At 38.9% G+C, this 22046-nt stretch overlaps 2 protein-coding genes across 3 annotated transcripts; both read left to right on the top strand.

Moving 5' to 3' along the window:
- Positions 1 to 111: 111 nt before the first annotated feature.
- LOC137983583 (uncharacterized) lies at positions 112 to 1188 on the top strand. The gene has a single exon (XM_068830735.1). The coding sequence runs from the start codon at positions 259 to 261 to the stop codon at positions 1054 to 1056; it is 798 nt and encodes a 265-aa protein (XP_068686836.1). The 5' UTR covers positions 112 to 258; the 3' UTR covers positions 1057 to 1188.
- A 3551-nt stretch (positions 1189 to 4739) lies between these two features.
- LOC137982148 (ATP-dependent RNA helicase DDX3X-like) lies at positions 4740 to 20194 on the top strand. 2 transcript variants are annotated; one of them, XM_068829211.1, is made up of 17 exons: positions 4740 to 4920; positions 5112 to 5178; positions 8171 to 8290; positions 9177 to 9338; positions 9443 to 9515; positions 9629 to 9728; positions 10505 to 10549; positions 10726 to 10816; positions 11043 to 11119; positions 11254 to 11349; positions 11639 to 11799; positions 13268 to 13412; positions 13594 to 13738; positions 13985 to 14166; positions 14672 to 14789; positions 15588 to 15738; positions 17304 to 20194. In XM_068829211.1, exons 1-17 carry the CDS (start codon positions 4876 to 4878, stop codon positions 17482 to 17484), a joined length of 1959 nt encoding a protein of 652 aa, XP_068685312.1. In that variant the 5' UTR covers positions 4740 to 4875; the 3' UTR covers positions 17485 to 20194. The 2 variants fall into 2 exon arrangements, with proteins under 2 accessions (XP_068685312.1, XP_068685313.1); XM_068829212.1 differs by having other exon boundaries at positions 17307 to 17631.
- Positions 20195 to 22046: the final 1852 nt, after the last annotated feature.

The raw sequence follows: 22046 nt of genomic DNA, 5'->3' as shown, positions 1-22046 counted from the left end.
GAGCTGTTCGGAAATGTGGCTTGGTTGACTCAATAGATAACATGAAATTTGCATATGAATAGGTTATTGTTCAAACCAAACTACAGGTGGATACAGCCAGAATATCATAAACAATTCAATCTCAAGGATCTTTAAACGTACGGGAAGTTCTTAGTACGGAAATGAGAGAGAGCCAAACTGTGAAAGAGCAACCGCTGAGGCTGTGAATAACCAAATTGAAAACCGCGGCGAGAGAAGCCTTAAAATATTTTATTTCATATGCACATTGGCAGTGTGACGCGCGTGACTGATTTTCACTCTCTCGTAGCCATGTTAAAAGGCAAATTTGGGAAGGCTGATTTTTCTCTTTCTAACCGCTTTCAAGTGAAATATCTTGGTTATGAAGTGACTGAAGAACCTGGAGTGACTGGTATTGAGAAAGCTGTCCGTAAAATACACGAGAAAGTTGAATCCGAGGAGAGGTATTGTCCGAAAATGTTCCTTCTGGTCGACGCCAATGGAGTTAAACTCGAAGAAGCAAAGCCCAAGACTCAGTCATCGAGGCAATCAAAGTTGATCTCTTTGGAAAATATATCTTATTGCGCTTTAAACAGAAATTATTCGACAGTCTTTGCATTTAATCATCATAAAAGCCCTTCAATGGTGGAATGTCATGCCGTGGCGTGTGAGAACGAAGATAAGGCAAAGTCTATTTCTTTAGCTTTGTACGCAGCATTTCGCGAAGGTCATTTTCAGAAACTCAGGGGGGAAAGAAGGATATCTCTAGAGCAGAAAAAAATTGAACGACGAGCAAGTTTTGAGAAAAATGATGTTGCAAGATCGAACGATTCTTCCTCAGCAACAAGTCCCACTGAAGTTTCTTCACCAGATCTTAGGGACCACACGTCGCCGATTTCGCTCAACGCCACACGCGATTGCCGCTCCCCGCACGAGAGCCTTTTGTCTGAGGAGTGTGCGGACGATCAAGAACTTGAATTGGGAAAAATCATAGAGGAATTACTGTCAATCGTAGAGATTGAAAAAGCAAAAATTTCTCAAGAAGTCGAAAAATCATGAAGCTAAAAGGGATACAGTTGTATAAACCGCCGTATCATTTACAATGTTATTGCGGATAATGTTTAGTAACAGGAAACTTGTCAATTCACGGAATGCTCGCATCGACTGAGAAGAATGAAATTTTAATTACTTCTGCTATAGGAAGTGCCAAACTGTGATTGCATTGTCGTAAAAAATGGTATATCTGTGACCTTTTACTGTAGTTTTTTTAGTTCTAAAGCTGAGACGGATTATTCAACCGAGTTTGGAAATCTTATTTAAAAAACAATGGAGGCTTTCGCTTTTGTGTAGGATTTAAAAGATGAATACAAAATGACAACCACTGATAAAAATAAAATTATTTTGTTAGTCACGTAATTTTTCGGGTGCTTTTGGTACCTTGCAGGAAAATATATTAGACACAGGAATCTTTGTAAAAGAAAAGCATTTTGCATAAAAGTGGTGAGAAACCTTCGGTAAATATTGACATGATGCCCAGTAAAACAGATGGGATTATTTCTTGCCTGTCAGATGATGAACGTCTGATGATTGTCATTTAAGAAACTAAACCGAAAGTGTTGTAAAGATCCACACGCCAACGCGGCAACGGATTACATTATGTTCTAAATGGTGAAATAAATGCCAGGATATGTTTTTGAAAGGAGGGACTAGAAATAGGAGGTGGAGGTGTAACTCGGCTACATAAGATCTATAATTAAAGTAATCACAAACGCAGAAGGATGATCTTGAATTTCGATTGAATTTCTCTGTATATTCAAGTATCAAACCCTTTCTGGTGGCGGCATGGTACAGGCCACCCTGGCATTGCAAAATTTGAATTAAATCGAAGATAACTGGAACTTTTATAATACAAAGTTTAACCGATTATTGGAGACATAAATTGTGATGTAGGCGCCCTACCACTCAGGGGCACCCAACGTCAATTTTCGGAAAATATCTGTTCGGAGGACGATTTGAGATCTAGAATTTTCGGAATATTTGTTGTAAAATTTCTTGCTTGCCTGCCTCTCCTAAGATTTTCGAACATCTGAAAAATGGTATAATTGCCCATTTTTAACGGATTTTTACCCTAAAAAGGTCACCTAGAATTTTCGGGAGCCTTTTTTCTGGCTAAAATTTTCGAAATGGTAAGTTTTGATACCTAGAATTTTCGGATCACTAGACTTTCAGCTAGGAAATCCGAACAGATGAAAACTTTTTAGGGGATAAAAATATGCCTATATCTACCGTTTAAATATTAAAATACGTTTAATAATGCTCTGTTTAAGTGGTTTTGAACTACGTTCTCGTTGGGTGCCCCTGACCACTTGACCATAAGACCCAAACGTTACTAGATATAAGTAATACTTATCAGTACAGCCAATTAATTGAACATCCAACGCACATCTGAGCACAGTTAAGCTTAAGACACACGCAGTACAACAACATATCGGTGCTCATTTTGAAAGAGGCATCACCTATAGTTATTTCCATTTGACTTTGATAATCAATGTTTCAATCTTTACTGGAATTTTCCCGGATGAATGGAAGCCTGCTAGAGTTTCCCCAGGCAGGGGCACCCAACGACTAATTTGTTGTAAAATGTATTATTATACCCCAGTTAATGAAAATAAATGTTATTAAGGCATTTTCAGGTGTTTTTCAGTGTTGCTGGGAAAACATTATCTGTTCCTTTTTCCCAGCAAGACACACAAGTAATTTCTCAGCCAGCTCGATAAAATTGGTTGGTTTCCCAGCCAGCTGATCAAATATATTTCCCAGCCGGGAATTCCCCCGACAAAACCGGGACAAAACAAGTTTTTTCCGCAAGCGCAATCACTCTGACCAGCCGTCGTATGTTTGTGACTACTCTCTGGGAGAGGGAATGGTTTGTTTTTTTTTTTTTTTAGTCGTCCTCAGTCTTCAGAGTTTCTACAGCCAGCTCGGGTTGAAATGCTAGAAAAAGTCAGTAATTCCCAGGCAAAACCTCTATCAATAACAAAATTTCCCAGCCAGCTCATCGAAACACCTGTATTTTTGCCAGCCAGCAAGATTCCTCTGGGGAACAGATAATGTGAGGAACAGATTCGTTGGGTGCCCCTGCCCAGGCCCAATAATTTATCATAGACCAATCTATTCTCATCTGCTTTTTGTAAACTATAATTGAAATACGGTAGTTGTGTTTCATGAATCAATTCTATAGCCATCTAATGAAAACAATGTTCTCAACACAAACTGCCCTAAAAATATAGATAACTCAGTCTCAGTCCAAAATGGTTTAGATCGATCTAAAAGCTTTTGCAAACATGAATCATTGTATTCTCTTCCAGAAACTCGAGTGAGTTAGATCTTAAAAGTTAGCCTGGTTTAAATCGTATCTTACTGGCTGAAAACAGAAAACTATAATTGGCAGTGAACTTTCGGAATTTTGTACGCTAACTTGCAGAATCCTCCCAAGGATCGATTCTGGGAACGCGGTCATTTATTATATATATATATGTAAAAGATCTTCCCTCCTTCTGATAAATCCCTTGGAATGCAATCATCGGATATTAAGCATATTAGCCGGACTCATCCTACACCCAGCATTGGTTGTAACGTTTTGTTTCTTGCACGATACTTTTGTCCGGTTCTTCAGAAAATGGATTTCGGAGGACAAACAGGAATATGGGAAAACTCTTGTTTGTATTTTACCATGGGTTATTTCTGTATGATGGCTGGTAAGCAAAATCTTGAGTTTGAAAGAAGGCTAAGTTAAAAGATACATAACTTTGGAAAACTAAAATTTCACCGAAAAATTCCGCCTACAAATGGAAGGAGCGCTTGAATATGTTTCAGCGGAAGGGCGCGAACGATGTGAGCAAATATGGAGGGAGGCTTACGTAACCACGCAATTCCCACCATTTTTTGTTTTGACTCGGGTGGTGATCGTGATACTTCCGATGGCTTCCGATGGCACCGAACCGATCACTGGCGAAAATTATTATCTTCAGATTTAGAAGCCTTACAGCCTTAACATACATGCTGTATTTTGCCGATTTGAGGAGCAGGGGTTGATCTGATGGAACGAAATCTTGATATTTATTCTTTATTTGGCGCAAAGCGTCTTCTAATAAGGGGCGTGTAAAAGAAATATCCCAGTTTAATTCCAATCGGATAACTTTCAATTAAAGTTAAAATATCCGATACGAAATTGGTCCATCACTCCAGTAAACAGTCACGGTTCATTTGAGAACAAATAGACCATACAAGCGTGTTTACTGAAACACGCATAAAAATAGAGTTCAATGCCCGGAGGATTAGTTTGGAACACCATCATGACCGCTATTTCTTTGTTTTGGAACACCAACATGGCCGTCGTGACGTCATGTGAAAACGCTCTATAGATTGTACGGTTATGGTAACGCTTATTTGTCTGAGAAAATAGCCTGAAGAAAGAATCTTTCCTGTCCATTGAGCCTTTGACCAAATTTAGTGTTTTTGGTGGAAGACGGCTTTAGAAATATCAAACGCCTTAAATTAAGTGTAGACGAGCATTGGATTGAAGCCAACTGATGTTTCAAGGGTCTAAAACTGGAGAAAACAAGAAGAATAAAATGAAAGGAAAATTGAAAATAGAATCCCCAATCTCTCCCCCTAAGGTTGGGGAAGTTAAAGACACGTGTTTTGTACCTGACGTCATGATGAGCGGTTACTCAGTCGACTGTCGACTGACATTGCGATCACCTTGAAAAAAACCCTTCAGTTGAAAGACTTCAATTGTTGTTCGCTTTCTTGCCGAATTACACCAACCATTTCAAATCTTTCAGACAAATTCTCGAAGCAACTGTTTTTTCCGTTATGAGTCATGTGTCCCCAGCAAACTTTCAAGCTCTAGATCAGCGGGTAAGTGTAGAATTTTCTTCGAATCGGAAAAGATTGACTTGTGTCGGCTTACAGACAAAGGCACATGGCAGGAGCGAGTGGCGCGTTGTGTTTCGGGAGAATGTCGCAACTTCGATGACAAGAAACATATCGTTTGGGTTGTTTTTCCTTAATTTATTTACTGTTGATGTTTTGCGTTGTTTTTGTCCTAGTTCGCTGGTCTGGACTTGAATTCGGGCGCGGTAAACCAACGCGCTCTCGACCCCAACAAGCCACAAGGTACGTAGTCTACTTATGGCACGCTAAAAAAACACCTTAAATTTTCAGGACGTCAGCATCTGGCGCAGAATCTTCGATTCAAAGTGCCCGTTGTTTTGAAGGGAAGACTGTGAATGTTGAAAGGTGTATTATTGTTTGTAGTGTAAAAAAAAGAACTTTCTTCGGCTGCCTTGCAATGGACGATCCGTTTGCCGGTTTACGATCACATGTAATCCGGTTTTTGGCGCGTCGGTCTTTACATTTTAATGAAGACATTATTTTCTTGCTAATTATGGTTCTCTGTAATTTGCCTTGGTGACTTGAAAGACTTTACTTTTTTTGCTAATCTTGGCTTTCTTTACTCATTCGTAACTTGAGTATATCTTAGCTGATATTTTAGATAAAGCTCAAATTAATCCGGCTGTTTGATTCAAGGCCTGTATTATTTCTTCATTGCCCCTTTCACAAGATCGTAAGTTCTACCAGAGCTATCTGCTGCCACAAATCATATTAATTATTATTATTGCACGACACAACGTTAAAAAAACTGTTAAGCGAAAAATTACCATGCTTTAAATTCGGACGACAGTTTTCAACTTTTCGAAAATTGCGTAACTCTCGGAAATGTGTCATGTATCCTTCCTTACCACGCGTTGTATTATGGTCATACTTATATAACACTTAAAGGAAATTCTGACAAAGCTTATATAAAATTCCTGGATTATTGTAATATGACATTTTCATATTCAGTAAATTATTATTAAATTAAAATTATTTATTACACATACTAAAAGGGATATTGTGAAGACTTGTATTATTGCTCTTTGTTTTGGGCAACCCAGATCTTTTGAGCAGGAAGAGAAATTTGGGGAAAGTCAGTTGTTAAAGAAAATGTACACAAGTTTTCATCATGTGCGCAAATTATGCTACATGACTGTTTAAGAAATGTTGGAGACAATGCACAAGAATGATCTATTTAAAATGTTTCCAGAGTGTACTGTGGTACATATCCTTGCAGTGATACCTGCCATATAATGTTCTGCAGAACGATCATTCAGTGCGTTGCGTGGATTGAAAACTTACCTCCACATCACCATGGGGCAACAACGTGTTACTAACATTGTACTTACTAACACCCCCCTTACACCTATGGCTTCTGTTTTTTGGCATCTTGAAGTAGCACTTTAACAACTTGTTTTTCTTCTAGAACCATAGATATTCTCAGTGGTGGAACAGGAATAAAATTAAATAAAGAGTGTGATAATAATAACAAGAATAATAAAAATAGTACAGTTGAACCTCGATTATCCAGACCCTTGGGGACTGGCCCGAATAGTCCGGATAATCGAAAATATGAATATGAATGATTCAACACTGAATACATTTGTAAACCGTAACATTTATTCGAGAATCATGCAAGAATGAACCACAGTCGCAAGCCATTTCTGACTACAATTTGCAAGTAAATCAATTTGTTTTACAAGTCATTTCTGCCTAAAATGTTCAAGTAAATCAGTTTGCTTCAAGCTTGTACAGCGTGCACGTGTCACTAATTCCATCATTCTTCGAAGCTGCATAAGTTGAATAGCTTCCACATTAATGTTTTGTCTTTCCATCCATGTCAAACACTTTTTAAAGCATTCAACAGCTTCAGTGTTTGTAACAGTTTGCTGATCTCTACTCTCATCCTCCTCGTCGCTACTTTCATCTTCAACTGAAGACTGTCCAACAACGCTCGCTAAAATTTGTTTGTCTGACAACTGCAATGAAGTCGGAAGTTCATCATCGGCTCTAAGCCAGTCATTGACATCAGAAGTAGAGAGACCTTCACTGTTGCCAACTTCATTTACAATTTCCATCATGGATCAGAAGCGTTTAATAAGCGTGTCTCAGCGTCGGGATGAATTTGCAGTTTGCTGAATTCTTTGAATATGGATTCAGCACTAGCCTCTTCCCATGCATCAGCAAGCATGTAAATTGAATCTCTCACAGTTAGTTTCTTCACGATTTCCTTCAGACTTTGAGTTGTTTCAGCGTCTTGATTTGCGATAACTCTTTGAAGAAGTTTCCTTTACTAAGGCGCCTTGATCCATAGGCTGAATCAGTGAAGTTGTGTTTAGAGGAAGAACACTGATCGGGGAAGCGGAGCATGAAATTTCACTTTGCAGCAAAACAACTCTGAGCCAATGAACGCTCAATGAAATGCACTGCATTAGTTACGGTGCGTGTTAGACGCGTTTAAGATCACTCAAGCAATAAGCTTGCCCTAAATTGTTCTTTTGATGCGAAACAAATTCAGTTCTGACTGGAATTTTATAACTCAGTTCAGCTTAAGATAGCTTTTCTACGGATAATGAATGTAACCAATTAATATTCATGAAAAAAATGGGACCAGAAAAGCTAGTCCGGATAATCAAGGTTCAACTGTAATGATAAAACTAACAATCACCCCCATAGTCCCTATAGTGCTAACACCATCCAAAACGGAAGATGGGGGGATGACAAAATCATGAAATCTAGCACTTGCTCCAAACAAGAAATACGCTCCACTAATCACATGGTAAAGTGCCAACTACTGCTACGCTGTGTGCACCATGATAAGACTGTTGCTAGAGGACAAGCCCTAGCAACCAAAGCTGCTAAATGCATGCACTGCAGATAAGCACAATCGTTGGGACTGAGGAGACAGCGAAGAATGCAATGCAAATGCAGCACTAAAAGACCCTGTTAAAAATCAATGCTAGCACAATCCAACGCTGATGTAACACTAACAAGATCCAACGTAATGCATTGCTAACCAAAACATAAGATAACGAACCGAAGATGTTGCCATCACTTGCTCCTAGTTGTTAGCTTAGTTAAATTGCATTGAAGTACATCTAAAGGAGACTCTGAGCTGGACCATTGAACTAGGTTGAGGTGACATAACACCTGCACATTAATGTTAGAGAAATGTTTCATCCTTGCAATTTTTTTGTTAAGAAGTCTGAAGGTGTTGAATTTTTTTTTAAAGAACGATATGTCCCTCCTCATCTTCGTAACAGACAAGGCCCCCCTCCTGGCAGAGGAGAGTTCCATGGCCAAGGTTTCAATCCCAGAGCACGGGATTTTGGACCTCGTGATCCGTATAGAGGTTTGTGTTTTCTGAAGGCAAGGCTACTGCCTAAGAAAATTTTCTAGGACCCCTTTAGGCTCCCAACATAAAAAGTTAGTAGTCAGAGTCATTTTTTATTAATTAATTAACCCACTCCCCCCCTCATTCGTGATACTCGTTCTGAAATTTGGTCGCCCAAACTCCTAAATAATGTGCCCTGGGCGACCCTTAGGCAGCAGCCTTGGAAGGATTTTGTGTATGGTACATGTATAGTGCATTGTATGAGTGTTGCATGAAACTTCTGTGTAGATAAAAACAATATTTTTTAATCAAATAATTAGGATAGTATGCACACTCTCGTTGGTCAATAGCTGTGTTTAGATGAGAGTGTGGAAACACGGCTGTGACATCACACGAATTTTGATTGGTTATGTATGTCAGACGCACGTTTTGAGCATGTATCAAGAAAATGCGTTTCAATCAAGAAGTAAAAGACCCGGGATTCTCCTTCATATGGCGAATTATCTTTGAGCAATATTTTATAAAAACAATAGAGGACTTTTTTTTCTGTGTTTCCATAGCCTCATCTAAATACTCGGGGAAGTTGGGAGAATTTGAGACAGTTATGCAAACCAGAGATGCAGACGAGGGTTTGCATAACTGTCTCAAATTCTTCCAACTCCCCCTTGTGTTTAGATGAGGCTATGGAAACATGGAAAACGTCCTCTATTGCTTAAATGGTCCAATTGGCATGCGCCTATCATAACAGGCAAGTTTTGTAGAGTTGTACAGTGTACACGAAAATTACAATCTTGTTAAAATGAGACACAGTTTCTGTGGTTAATGCTGCATTATTTTTTCATAATGAAAGTATGCCAATAGAGATGCTTATTATAAGCACTTTCGTTTTTTTTTTCTCTCTCAGATGGTTTTTACCAACAGTCAAATTTCTATGGTGGGTATTCCAATCGTGGGGGTGGACGAGGAGGGTTTGGTAACCCAGGCATGTACTATGGTCCACGTGAAGGTGGAAATAATTGGCGCAACAGAGATGACAACAGGGGCTCTTCCAGAGGAAGCAATAATGGTAAAGGAAGTGGTTATTTCATTTTAACAAGTTATTAAATGTCATCTCTTTTTCTTAATTTTGCCTTGTCACATTTTAAGATTTTTTATTTCCTTTCTTGTGAGACTACGGAAGAGTCACTCAGCCTCCCCCTGAGGATTGGTCCAAGCTTCTACCGAAAAATGAGCGGATTGAACGGTAATGCTTACTCCAAAATATGCTCCTTCGGCTGTACACATATTTTGTTCCAGACTTTAAAAGTGATTTAGTTCTTCTTTTGCTGTATTTGAGTTAGAAGAATAATTTTTCAGGGAGCTTTTTGGCAAGCATAACACTGGAATAAACTTTGATAAGTACGAGGATATCCCAGTTGAAGCCACTGGACAGGATGTTCCCAAGAACATTGAGCTAGTATGTTCTTTTCCATCTTTTTTATTGACAATTTTTTTTTTGTACTAACCTGTTACTGTTATTAACAGAATCACATGACCTTGAAGCGTGTATCTTGCAACTCTTTTCCTTGGAACAAGGCTGGGGATTTTAGGAAGCCAGTTTTACGCCCAAATATGGACAAAAATAAGATCGAACTTACACATGCAGGAAAATGCATGAGCTATGTTACATCCAAATAAGGAAACTTGAAACTAAAAAAAACCCAGCTCTGAACCAAAGTTGTACATTTTAAGGTCATGAGCTTCTGTTATTAATTAAGGACAGTGCCTACTAAGTCAAAGGTGTTTTTGCGCTGTTTCCAGAATATGCAGGAAAAGCAGATCTTAACAAGTATTATTGAAATCCAAAAAGAAAATTAGGGGTAACCTTGCATTTTTCAAAGATAATTAATCAACAATATTTGTAAAAAGCTTTAAAATACAAAGCAATGTATAGCGTTCTTTGCCAAATTGAAGCTTAATTATCTCTGAAAAATCCATGGTTACCCCCAATTTTCTTTTTGGATACCAAGAGCACTTGCTAAGTTCTTCTTTTTCCGCATAGTTTTGAACTGCGCAAAAATATCCCTGTATTAATAAGCACCACCCATTGGGAATCCGAGTACCTTGAGATGCACAGACCGTATGCGCAATAACAATAGTAGGCACCGTCCTTAACTGATGTCATATTACAGTCTAAGGATATACGGGTAGAAATTGGAGTTTTTCAAATTACTGGCTTTTCTTCTCTTCTAGTTTTCTGACTGCAACCTTGGTGAAATTTTGCATCATAATGTTGAGGTAAACCTAAATTGAAACGTAATATATATTTAGACTTGTTTTAGTTTAGTTGAGCTCTTCCTCTAGTGAGAGTGGTTCAAGGAATGGACACATGTCTTACCTTAGTTACGTGCTTGAAATAAGCCTTAAAGTATCTTGTGTGATCTCTTTGAATCTTTTTTTTTTTTTCTTATAAGATGGCTAACTACTCTAAGCCAACTCCAGTTCAGAAGTATGCAATAACCATTGTAAAGAACAAGAGGGACTTGATGGCTTGTGCACAGACTGGTAAGCCAAGTACAATTATTTTCTTCCTCCATCAACTCTCTCATTCAATGCATATTAGAAATGAGCAGTTACTTGAATGAATTTTGTGGTACCAAATATGTCAATTAATCAATAGATTGCGTTCTGATGTTGTGCATCAAGGTTGATCTGTTTTTGTTATGGACTTGTGCTTTATGAGAATGATTTTTGTTCATTTTTGCTTTGCAACTTGTTCACTTTGTGTTAGGGTCTGGGAAAACTGCTGCTTTTTTGATTCCAATTTTGAGCAGGATATTTGAAGAGGGTCCTCCACCCCTTCCTGATGTGAGTGGTCAGATAGTTTCTTTCAAAATAGTACTTATGCATTTTTCTGTGTTGAGAGTGAAATTTCAGATTCATTTCCTTAATTATGTCACACATTAGATTTTCAAGTGTAACTACCATATTTTTTTCTCTAGGCTCGGCAACTGTCACGCCGCAAGCAGTTCCCAATCTGCCTTGTTTTGGCTCCAACAAGAGAGCTTGCCTGCCAGATTTTTGATGAATCAAGGAAGGTATCTACACGTGTAGCATCTTCTTTTGGTTGCAAAGCTTCCTGTCGCTGATAAATGAAATAAAACACTGGTTGTTCATGTAGCCTTTCAGGTGTATGAGAGTCTTTAGGCTAACCCCACTCTGTAAGCACTAGAAATGTACTGAAGAGCAGTTTAGAGTCAATATCACAAGAAGATTTAATTATAGCTTATTTCATTCAAGGGTATTTACTCTGTAGGCAGTGGTATTTTATTGGTTTTTTTTTTTTTGCACACGAAAGATTAATTTGGGTTCTTACATCCTTTACAGTTTTCATATCGTTCGTATGTGCGTCCATGTGTGGTTTATGGTGGAGCAGATATTGGCGGCCAGCTGAAGGAGCTTGATCGTGGCTGTCACCTCCTGGTGGCCACTCCTGGACGTCTTGTCGATATGCTGGACAGAGGAAGAGTTGGGCTGGACATTTGCAAGTGTGTTGCATTCTTTTTATGTGTTTATAACTAATTCACACGACCTCTGTATTGTCACAAGAAGGCAGCTGTACTCTCTCAAGAAATGGAGTCTGTCTCGAGTGCTTACTCATTTTTTGTTACCTTTTCCAAAGTTAGAATTTTGTATTTTTACATACAATACTTTCAGTGAAAAGTGGCGCCAAGTGCTACTGTAGATTAGTGGGTGTTGCATGTACATTTGCCCATTGGCTTATGAACCACGGCCCCCCCATTGACAAGTTTAATCATCTGGCATTAGACAGTGAAATCCAAGTCTTGCTTCAAGGAGTCAATGGGTTAAAGGGGACAAGGGGACAAAAAGGAGTGTTTTCCCACAAGAACCCCACACCAGGAGTACAGCCATAATGTAGGGGATGACAACCTTTAACTATAAGTGTTTCCATCCAGGCTTGAAATGGCAACCTACTTCACATTAGGCAAGTGCAATTACCACTGCACCACAGAAACGTTCTCTTAGAATTCCCTAAAACACCTGCAGGACCGGGGAGGCTTATCCTGTATTAATGGGGCATAGATTTTGGGTGGATGCAGAGGAAGTTAGTGGGAGGCACTGTGGCGTAACTCCTGAGTGAGTGGTCTGGGTTTGAGCGCTGGCTGGGGGCATTGTGTTGTGTTCTTGGGCAAGACACTTTACTCTCACAGTGCCTCTCTCCACCCAGGTGTAAATGGGTATCGGCGAATTTAATGCTGGGGGTAACCCTGCGATGGACTAGCATCCCATCCAGGGAGGAGTAGAAATATTGCTAGGCGCTTCATGCTACAGAAACCGGGGATGATCTCCAGTTGTTCTGCGACGGATGAAATACTTGATTGCTGAACTGTTGAGATTCACTCTGGGTTGGATAAAATAACTGCTGAGTCTGACTGTGGGACGGCCCAGATGAGTAAAAGGCTGGGCAATATGTAAAGGGATGGAATTGATCAGAATGATATTGAAAGTTTTTGTTGGGCATGCTTCTCTAGTGTACGGCAGATTGCAAAATGGATCAAGTCTGTAGAACGCACAAGTTTTGTCAAAAAAGAGGTGTCGAATGATGGTTTTGAAGCTTTTGTTTTATGGCCTTATGACCAGATATGACCAGCTCTAAGGCAGGACATCAGCCCATTTGATCTTGCGTCCTCCGCAACTTGTATGTCCGCTGTCACGACATAAGGGTCGCGCTTGCCATAGAGAGGTGATGACACATTTTATTCCTATCCAAACACCTATGTCTTTGAATGCGACCCCTGACTCTCACTCCCAGGAGTCAATGGGTTAGTGAAGCTTGAAGCTTGGGACATAAATGTGGTGCTGACAAATGTTTTTCCAAGTAATAAATATTTAAAGTTTGGGATGGATTTCTCACAAAAAAGTTGCATACAATGTTTTTGTAGTGATGTTTATAGAAACATATATATATTTCTAAAAGAATTTGTTTTTTGTTAGGTTTTTGGTCCTTGATGAGGCTGATCGTATGTTGGACATGGGCTTTGAACCTCAGATCCGCCGCATTGTGGACCAAGACAGTATGCCCAAAGCTGGTGAACGGCAGACCCTCATGTTCAGTGCTACCTTCCCCAAGGAAATCCAGGTTAAGTACAGAAATGACGTCTAGTAGATGAGCAAAACCTCGTACATGTGACAAAGTTTGCTTGAGTGAGCTTTCTTCCAAATTCGTAGGCAATGAAACCTGAATTGGTAGGATTTGTCAAGTACCCGCTTGAACTCTAGATAAAACCAGGAAATGTAATGATGTATCTGTTGGTTTACAGATGCTTGCTCGAGACTTTTTGGTGAACTACATTTTCTTAGCTGTGGGACGTGTGGGATCCACAAGTGAGAACATCACGCAAAAGACTGTTTGGGTGGATGAGTATGATAAGAGATCTTTCCTGTTGGATCTGCTCAATGCATCAGGTATGTGCATTAGCTTCAGAGAGATGTTGCCACCAAACATTACTGGTCACATGTAAGTTGACAACCCAGGGTGACTCCCAAGTCGCCTTAAGACTTGATTGTGGATTGTCAAAGAACTTTTGCATCTAGTCTCGAGTCTGATTTCAAGACTTGCTCGGAATTTTTGTATATACAGAGACTTCAGTCTTGATAATAATGACCTTCTTTCATGACCAATCAGTTGATTTTTTTTTTACTCTTTCTCAGGCCCTGAGTCTCTGACTCTGGTTTTTGTTGAAACCAAGAAAGGTGCTGATGCATTGGAGGATTTCTTGTACCGTGAAGGCTATCCTGCAACTTCTATTCATGGTGATCGGTCTCAGCGCGAGCGGGAGGCAGCCCTAGCTTCCTTCAAGTCTGGCCGTACCCCAATTTTAGTGGCCACTGCTGTGAGTTAACATTTCTGTGGTTTTACTATTGAAGATAACATTGGTTACCTTCTAATTACTTTTGTTGGAAAGTACATCCAGTTTTTGCAGCCTACTTGAAAATGCAAGGTGTACTCAATCAGGTCTGTCATATGAAGATTTGTGGGAGTGTTAATATTTCATTTAATATTACATGAGCATTTCTCGTGCAGTTCAGTGTGATTCAATGTACTCTAGTTATCAACGGAAAAGCTGTGAACTTCTTGTGGTCTGCAGTTTTGAATACTTGAGCCAAAGCGTTCTCAAAGGGTGGTACCCCTGGAATGTCTGTTTGTTGGAGCGGAAAGTGTATTTTTAGTGTACAGGTGTTTTGCTGTCTTCCCTTTCTTTTCACTGTTGATCAGTGTGATGGATGCCTGTCTTTCCCTGACTGCATTACCAGGATTTGCCAGGCGTGGGAGCAGTCTCCATCTTTGATCTAGCTGCTATAGTTGTCACCTGTGCAATTGTTTTTTGTTCAATGCAGGTTGCTGCTCGCGGTCTAGACATTCCTAATGTGCGTCATGTGGTTAACTTTGATATGCCCACTGATATTGAAGAGTATGTTCACCGTATTGGACGTACAGGACGTGTGGGACACACTGGTAAGTTAAATGGTGACAAACCCCATCTCTTTAACGATTGGCTTATTTGACATTATTTTTACTCCTTCAGTTCTTTTTTCCTTCATTTTTATCAGCAAGTAAAGCACAGTACTAATCAAATGGAAGTTGACATTCACACATGAGTGCTACTATGATCAAAAAAGAATGTCCTTTTTTTATTTAGGTTTTGAAAGCGTGTTCGCGTAACAACTGACTGGCAAAATTTTGAGCTTTGATTTTTATCCAAAAGCTGTTCGAGTGTAAGTTTTGGATTTCACGGTCCGCCATTACTCACGTTCAAAACTAACCAATTGGATCTCAGAGGGGTGGATCTAGGGAAAAGTGACGACATTTACTCACTAGCTTAAAATTTTACGTGTAAACACAACTTATTATATATGCAAAACACAAGTTTAAAAATCTGAAAGCCTGGAACTCCCAAGCTGCATATTAGTTTAGTCGCGTACCTACACATTGCATTCTTAAACTATTGAGTCTTTGACGTCATTTTCTCCTCGACCCAGCTGTCTCAAGATTTTAATGTTAGCAATGGCAGACCACTAAATAAGAAATTTCCAGTTAAAATAAACAGTTGTCTTTTTGAAATCAGGACTTTAAACTTGGTTCTCTTGGTGTTCAGTTAACATAATTCTGAAATCCAAAGAAAAAGAATTGTTTTTTTGGTCATAGTAGCACGTAAATTAGAGTTTCAAGACTTGTGATGTATGCGATCTCTCATGGGTGTGGCAAACCACCATTTTCTCACATTTTTTGAAGTTGTTTTGCTCATTATTACAGGTCTTGCTACTTCATTTTTCAATGACAAGAATCGCAATGTTGCCAAAGATCTTGTGGAACTGCTGAATGACACTCGTCAGGAAGTGCCCAGCTGGTTGGAGTCTCTTGCTTATGAGAGCCACCAGAATTCTGGAAGGAACCGCTCAAGGAGGTAAGACATTACTCTTGGTTTCTAATGTGATATTGTTATTTGTATTATTACTTGCAATAATTATTGTTACATATAATAATAAAGAATTGGGGTGAAACATCCTTTAATTGTGTCAGGTAGGTTCAATTCAATTCAATTTTTTTTTCTTAACTCCCACAGAAATAGACAATATTTACACGAAAAAAATGAAAAGCAATGAATAAAGAATAATAGAGACAACCTAGAAATACTTAACAATTATTCGCCGAAGGTGAAGTGATTATCGGTGAATATTCACCGATAATCACTGAGCCTGAGGCGAATAATTGTTTTAGTATAAATACACAGGTGATTATTTCAAAAAAGAGAAAAAAAACATTTAACGCGAAATTATCTTCACTTACAGCAGCAAAACGACTACTGGCAGCCATTTTGTCCGTCTAGGTGATTATCGGCTGATAATCCGAGATAGCGAGCCAATGAGAGAGCACGATTTTGTATAATCACCTGTGTATTTATACTAAAATAGGTTATCAACACATAGATCCTGCAAGCTAAAGAGGCTTGAGTTTTGAGCTTTATTTTAATTCCCGTAGTCTGACAGTCAAGTCCCAGTGAACTTTTTCCCACCCAGCTTGATGCTTCATCGCATGGTCAGCTTTCAATATTTACAAAACAAAGCAATATTTCCTAGTGATAACATTTAGTACAAAAACCACAAAGTTAAAAAAACTGGGAACAAAATCACCCAATTGACCAGCACCAAAGATGCTTTTAAGTCCAATATGGCAGACACTTGGCAAGTTGTTTGAAAGGTGTCCTATGCCATTTGCAATATGCCTTTAGTTATTACTTATGGCATTGTGTACAGTGTTCCAAGTTTTCAGTTTGCAAACAATTTCATTTCTACCTAAAAATTAGAATGGCTGCCAAATGGTGGTATTGGACTGTGCCCCATGGGTTGTTCAGTAATGTGCAGTGTTAAGTTCCTGTTGTTCAGAACAGTGTACAGTGTAGTGTACATCAATTTTTTGTGCATGAGAATAATTATTGCACCAGTCACATCTTACTGCACGTCTCTGTTAAAGAGTCAAGAGACAATAATAGTGGGAACTTGAGTGGGTTTTGTCTGATATTTATTCTAATTGCTAACATGCGACGAGTCTTTGTCCAAGCATTGTAAAAAATCGCCATATCATTGCGACGTTTGTTTACATATGATTCTTATAACTCCCACTGTCGTGACCATCGCAAACATAGACCCCACTTTATTACCCTGCATTGCCCTGAAAGTGTTGTCTTCTTGCGAGTGTTGTACATCACCTTCTTTCTAAGATGTTTCTGCAAAGAAGTTGTTGCAGTGCAGATTTCTTAACAGAAAGAAGGTCTTGCGGTGTCAACTTACAACCGCAAAGAAGTTCTTGCGGCTAGTAGGATTGTGGTGCAAGGAGCCGCAAGAAGTTGCTGGCTTGCAGACGCAAAAATAAGTTCTTGTGCATTCATTATTTTTTAGCTGTACTGTAGCATCTGAAAATCCTTGCTTTTTTTCCCCATGGTAATTGACAGAAAAAGTTCTGTTCTTTTAGCAGGCACTCAGCTGGCGGGTTTGGCTCCCGTGATTACAGGCAGCAGCCACATCACCGTGGAGGTGGAGGTGGAGGTGGAGGTGGAGGTGGTGGACCCCACTATGGAGGGTATGGGAATGTGGCATACTGGAATCAGAACCGGTTTGCCAGCAATGCAGGAGCTCAGGATTGGTGGAACTAAAGAGCATCAAGCTGCCACCTTAAAGTTGTTGGTTTTCTTTATTTGGTTACTGTTACAGAAGTTAACCATTTTTTTCTGTCTTTGATGAAACATGTTTAAATTGGAAATGTTGCATTGGCGATACACCTGGCATCAAATATGGCATCTCATGAAAAGTTCTGAAGGAGGATTGTTGTTGTGAAAGAGTGAAGAGTGACCATTGTAACACAGTGGCTTTGCAGTGGAGAGTTGCCTGGTTGTTTGAAAGAAAAAGGAACATGGGCGAGGCGAGGTGAAGGAACTTGGGGTCTTGACAGCAAAGCATCATCATTTCCTTATACCGACTGATTTTCAGGAATTCTTTAAATCCCACCATGGGTGTTTTTGCAGTTTTAACTGACAATCATTGACTTGCCTTGAGCAAGAAATCTTAAAAGGGTTCTGACTTGTCATTTGAATTTGCAGCTGGCTGAAGCCAAGACATTCTGAAATTGTTCTTGTTCTCAGTCACAATATTTCTCAAGTACAATAGGTTAATTGCCAAGATCACAGACAATGGTGTGCAATAAGAACCACACAACTAAGAACCCAAAACCTTTTGCAACATTATTTTGAAACTTGGCAGTTTAAAGTTGAATGCAAGAACTTCATTTCTGAGCAAAATAAATAAGTTTGTGTTAGTAAGTATCTGAGTTTCAAGGTCCAAATGCTGTTGCATTCAACTACCATGAGCTATTAATGGTGGTTTGAGTTGGGCTATCCTTTCAGACTTTATTCATCAAAATGAAGTGTTTTTTCCTAATTTCCACTGACTTACAAGAGGTTTAACAAATCCACTTTTATGATTGTGAACTGTTTTACGATAACCATCATCTTAGATCTCAAGTTGCATTAGAAAATAGCCCTTCATGTATTTACAATGTATGCTTAAAAAAGAACTTATCAGGGTGTATGCTTTCGTTAAAGAACTTTGGTTTCTTGGATAAAATCTGAAAGTCTAGTTTTTTTGCAAATTATTAAATTACTGTAAGCCGAAAGTCTGGAGGGAATTTTAATAGCCTGGATGTTCCTGTACTTGATAAGTGCCACTTGTTGGTAGCACTTGTTTCATAGAATATTTATAGCACATACTCAGAGTGGATTTTGTTGAACAGAGTGTAAATTTTGAACTAGTTATTGGTACTCCGTCGTCTGACTTGAGGCATCTTATTTGGACACAAAGTGAAATAAAAGCTTAAGTACTAATTTTAATTTTGTAGATAGAGGAGTTTGTACCTGACATGCAAACAAATTCTTGCATTGTACAAACTTCTGATGGTATAAAGAGAAATATTAAGTCCTCCTGATAGTTCATGGTATTCTCAATGGAGGACTCGATTTGCAGTAGTTTTGAAGACAACATGCTGACTACTCGACGTCAGCTTCATTTTGAGACTAGAAAGAGATCAGCTTATTTCTCTTAAAGGATGCTCAGCAAGTGGGAACACAGTAGAATAATATTAATGATCATTTGGATTCTCCCAACTGATCCCAAAAGAAATAAGAAACAGTAAGGAGAATATACACTCTGACATGGTATTAGATAATAGGGGGGCAATATTTAAAGACTCAAGTTTGTAAGTGTTGACTTTGACATAATAACTATTCTTGTATTATGTCCTGTAGTATCAAAGTTTAAGTTCCTGAGCTTTTGCTATCATGATAAAAGAATGGGTTGTAGTTTTGCAAGTGCAACCCCTGTGCTAAAGCTATAAAAGTTATGTTGCCAAAGTATTTATTATTTTCCAAAACAATTATTGTCAATGGAGATAATGTTCTTGTCTCAGACCGATAAGGAGGATTTTAAATCATATAAGTATCTTCAAGAAAATTCCATTTCCTTTGCTGTATGAGTACAGTAAATTCTTTAGTTGTGATGATTTTGTGCTAATTTTGGCAAGGTCTTGGGGAAAGTCAAGAATATTCCTTTTTTACATAGTGTGAATAAGTTTTATATCAAGTTGAGAAAAAAACTTGAATGAAATGAATAAAAGATTGATCCAATTTTTGTACTCATTTGGTCACTTCCTCTGTATGGGAAACTTAGTTGGAAAAAAACGTGTCTACAAAGTTATCATTTGTAATTATATAGAAAGTCATAGTTACTATATCTAGAGTATTTATTTTGCCCAACGACAAATGTTTGAGCAGAATTGGAGTTTCCTTGACAAGGCCATGTTACGTAGCTGTTGCAAAACTTACTATTTGCCTGAACAAATAAAAATTAACTGTCCACTTATTATCACTAATTCAAATTGATGACTTGCAAGGTAGAGGCACATTTCATTCCTCAGCCATAGAGAATTTTATTTTGTTTTATGATTTTTACTCAGGATGACACCTTTCTGTTATTAACTGAAGATTTTGTGATACAAGGTTAGCATTGCGTGACACAGTAGCTTCAGTCTCTAAGTTATTGCCAGTTTCTTCAATGGTAACATATTGAAAGCAAAATAAGCCCTTTTTTAAAATACATAGCTTCTACCTTGCTTGTTTTCCTGATAAAGAAATTGTGTTCAAGGTTGGATGCCTCAACTGGTCTGTGCAGTCAGTTTAACCTTTTAACTTATTCTAGTTAGTCATGTTCATCCTGTTTATATAGGTTATCCTTCGGAGAAAGAGTTCGCTGCCAAGGCAGTCAAGTTATTTGTATTTGATGTCAGAAGCCAATAAATTTTGACCATTACAATGATCCAGAGTTCTGAGTCTCCGTGACTGTCTGAATTTTTTGAGTGTTATTTTCCCTGAACAACTTTGACGATTGGGCCTTTAACAGGGCAGACCTGCTAACAATATGGCATAGGTTGGCAAACGATGCTGAACGTGGAGCACAACATTTCCTTTGAAACATTTTTCTGGTTCATTAAGAAAGTTTCTTGGAAAGAAATGAAGGGGGAACATGGGGAAGGGAGAGATAATAGGGAAAGATCATTAAATCAGTTGAGTTGGAGTTCAAAAGCGTGAGCAAACCCTCTCTCATGATGGCTTTATCACGGGTTGATAATGTCTCTATTGTGAATTTGTTGGCCATTTCTGACTTGTGAACACAGTGACTCCAGGGAGTGAGACTAAATAGATTTTACTCCAACGCCAGACAATTTTACTTGTCATTGAGGTACAGTTCAGGAGTTCATAGGTTAACCTCTACATACACTTAAAAACTATGCGCCCATTTATAGAGGACAAGCCTCCCCAGCCCTGCAGGTGTCTTAGGGAATTCTAAGAGAAGGCTTCTGTGGTGCAGTGGTTATTGCATTTGCCTAATCTGAAGTAGGTTGCCATTTCAAGCCTGGCTGGAAACACTTCTTGTTAACCCAACATTATGGCTGTACTCCTGGCGTGGGGTTCTTTTGGGGAAACTCCTTTTTTATACATGTTTGACCTTGAGCATGTGAGAGCACTGACTGAGGAAATAGGAGGTTGTCACTTTTGGGACTGGTCGTAAGTACCGGAGGGGATGGGAGGGAAGAATCGAATTAGAAAAGACACAATTTTTGGTGGCCCACTCGTCCCAATGAAACAAAAATTTAAAAAATTTAGCCCACTCTTGAATCGAAGCACAAAAAGTAGTGGCCTACCCCCTTCATAATCCTTGAAACTCCAGGTTATGTTAATTAGTTAAGAACTGAACTTCAGCTTTTTCATTGGCTTGCTGGATACAGGCCATCAGTTAATAATGTGGGTAAGGAACATGTCAGCAATAAAGCGAGCTGAGAACATTTTTGCAGCTCTGAGAAAAAATGGCCAACAAAGCCGTTTTAGTCGACAATACTATCCCCGGGAACACCATGGGGTTTTAAACCCTTTGACGTCCAAACCGACCTAAACCGGCCAGACTTAGTATTTTACTCTGTCTAACGCCAGAGTATTTTACTCGTCAATGGGGAACCCTTGGGAGTCAATGGGTTGATAAAACAATAATTATTCTACTTGGGCTTGCTGGATATAAAATGATTATAACCAACTTGGCGCTGTCTGCCTCGTTGGTTATAATCTATCACCAGAAACCCATAAGGGTTGAAAGGTGTAACAGCCCCTTGTGTGTTGGGAAACAAGCTTCTGAATATTCAATTTGCTAAGTACCATATTTGGAACAACAAGAGTGAGGGGTTTCCAAATATGGTACTTTGCACTGAAACATTCAACCAATCAGTTCGCACTGAATATTCAGAAGCTGTGAACGCGCATTACACGTTTGAACCCTTGTGGGTTTCTGCTATCACTTCATATCGCCCTTGTAGAATAATAATTGTTAAATATTAACCTTACTTTAAGCACTCATGCATTGTGATCCAGATCTGGACAGGTTTTTGTGTTGGAGAAGTGCACCTGAGTGCCGAGGGCCCTCCTTGACAAAGTCTGAGATTATAGAGGGGTCCAGAGGGGGAGGGGGGGGCATGCTTCCCCAGGAAATTATTTTGAAAAATAGATTGCGGTAGACTGCATTTTGTGCATTTTGAAGGCCATCACATAGAAAATCACAGACTTTGACATAGATACTTATGATAATTTCACTTTTAATACAGACCATATGAAAAATTTTA

Source organism: Montipora foliosa, chromosome 13 (genome assembly GCF_036669935.1).
Source record: "Montipora foliosa isolate CH-2021 chromosome 13, ASM3666993v2, whole genome shotgun sequence".
In the NCBI taxonomy this organism is placed as follows: domain Eukaryota; kingdom Metazoa; phylum Cnidaria; class Anthozoa; order Scleractinia; family Acroporidae; genus Montipora; species Montipora foliosa.
Note: the sequence above shows the minus strand (reverse complement) of the source record. Positions and strands in the feature narration are given on the sequence as shown.

What these genes read in the sequence shown, in the direction of transcription:
- LOC137983583 (XM_068830735.1), top strand. Translation starts at nt 259, where the DNA reads ATGCACATTGGCAGTGTGACGCGCGTGACTGATTTTCACTCTCTCGTA.
- LOC137982148 (XM_068829211.1), top strand. Translation starts at nt 4,876, where the DNA reads ATGAGTCATGTGTCCCCAGCAAACTTTCAAGCTCTAGATCAGCGG. An exon ending in TTCAAGCTCTAGATCAGCGG is followed by an intron (nt 4,921 to 5,111) that starts GTAAGTGTAGAA and finishes TTTTTGTCCTAG; the next exon opens with TTCGCTGGTCTGGACTTGAA. An exon ending in GGATCTGCTCAATGCATCAG is followed by an intron (nt 13,739 to 13,984) that starts GTATGTGCATTA and finishes ACTCTTTCTCAG; the next exon opens with GCCCTGAGTCTCTGACTCTG.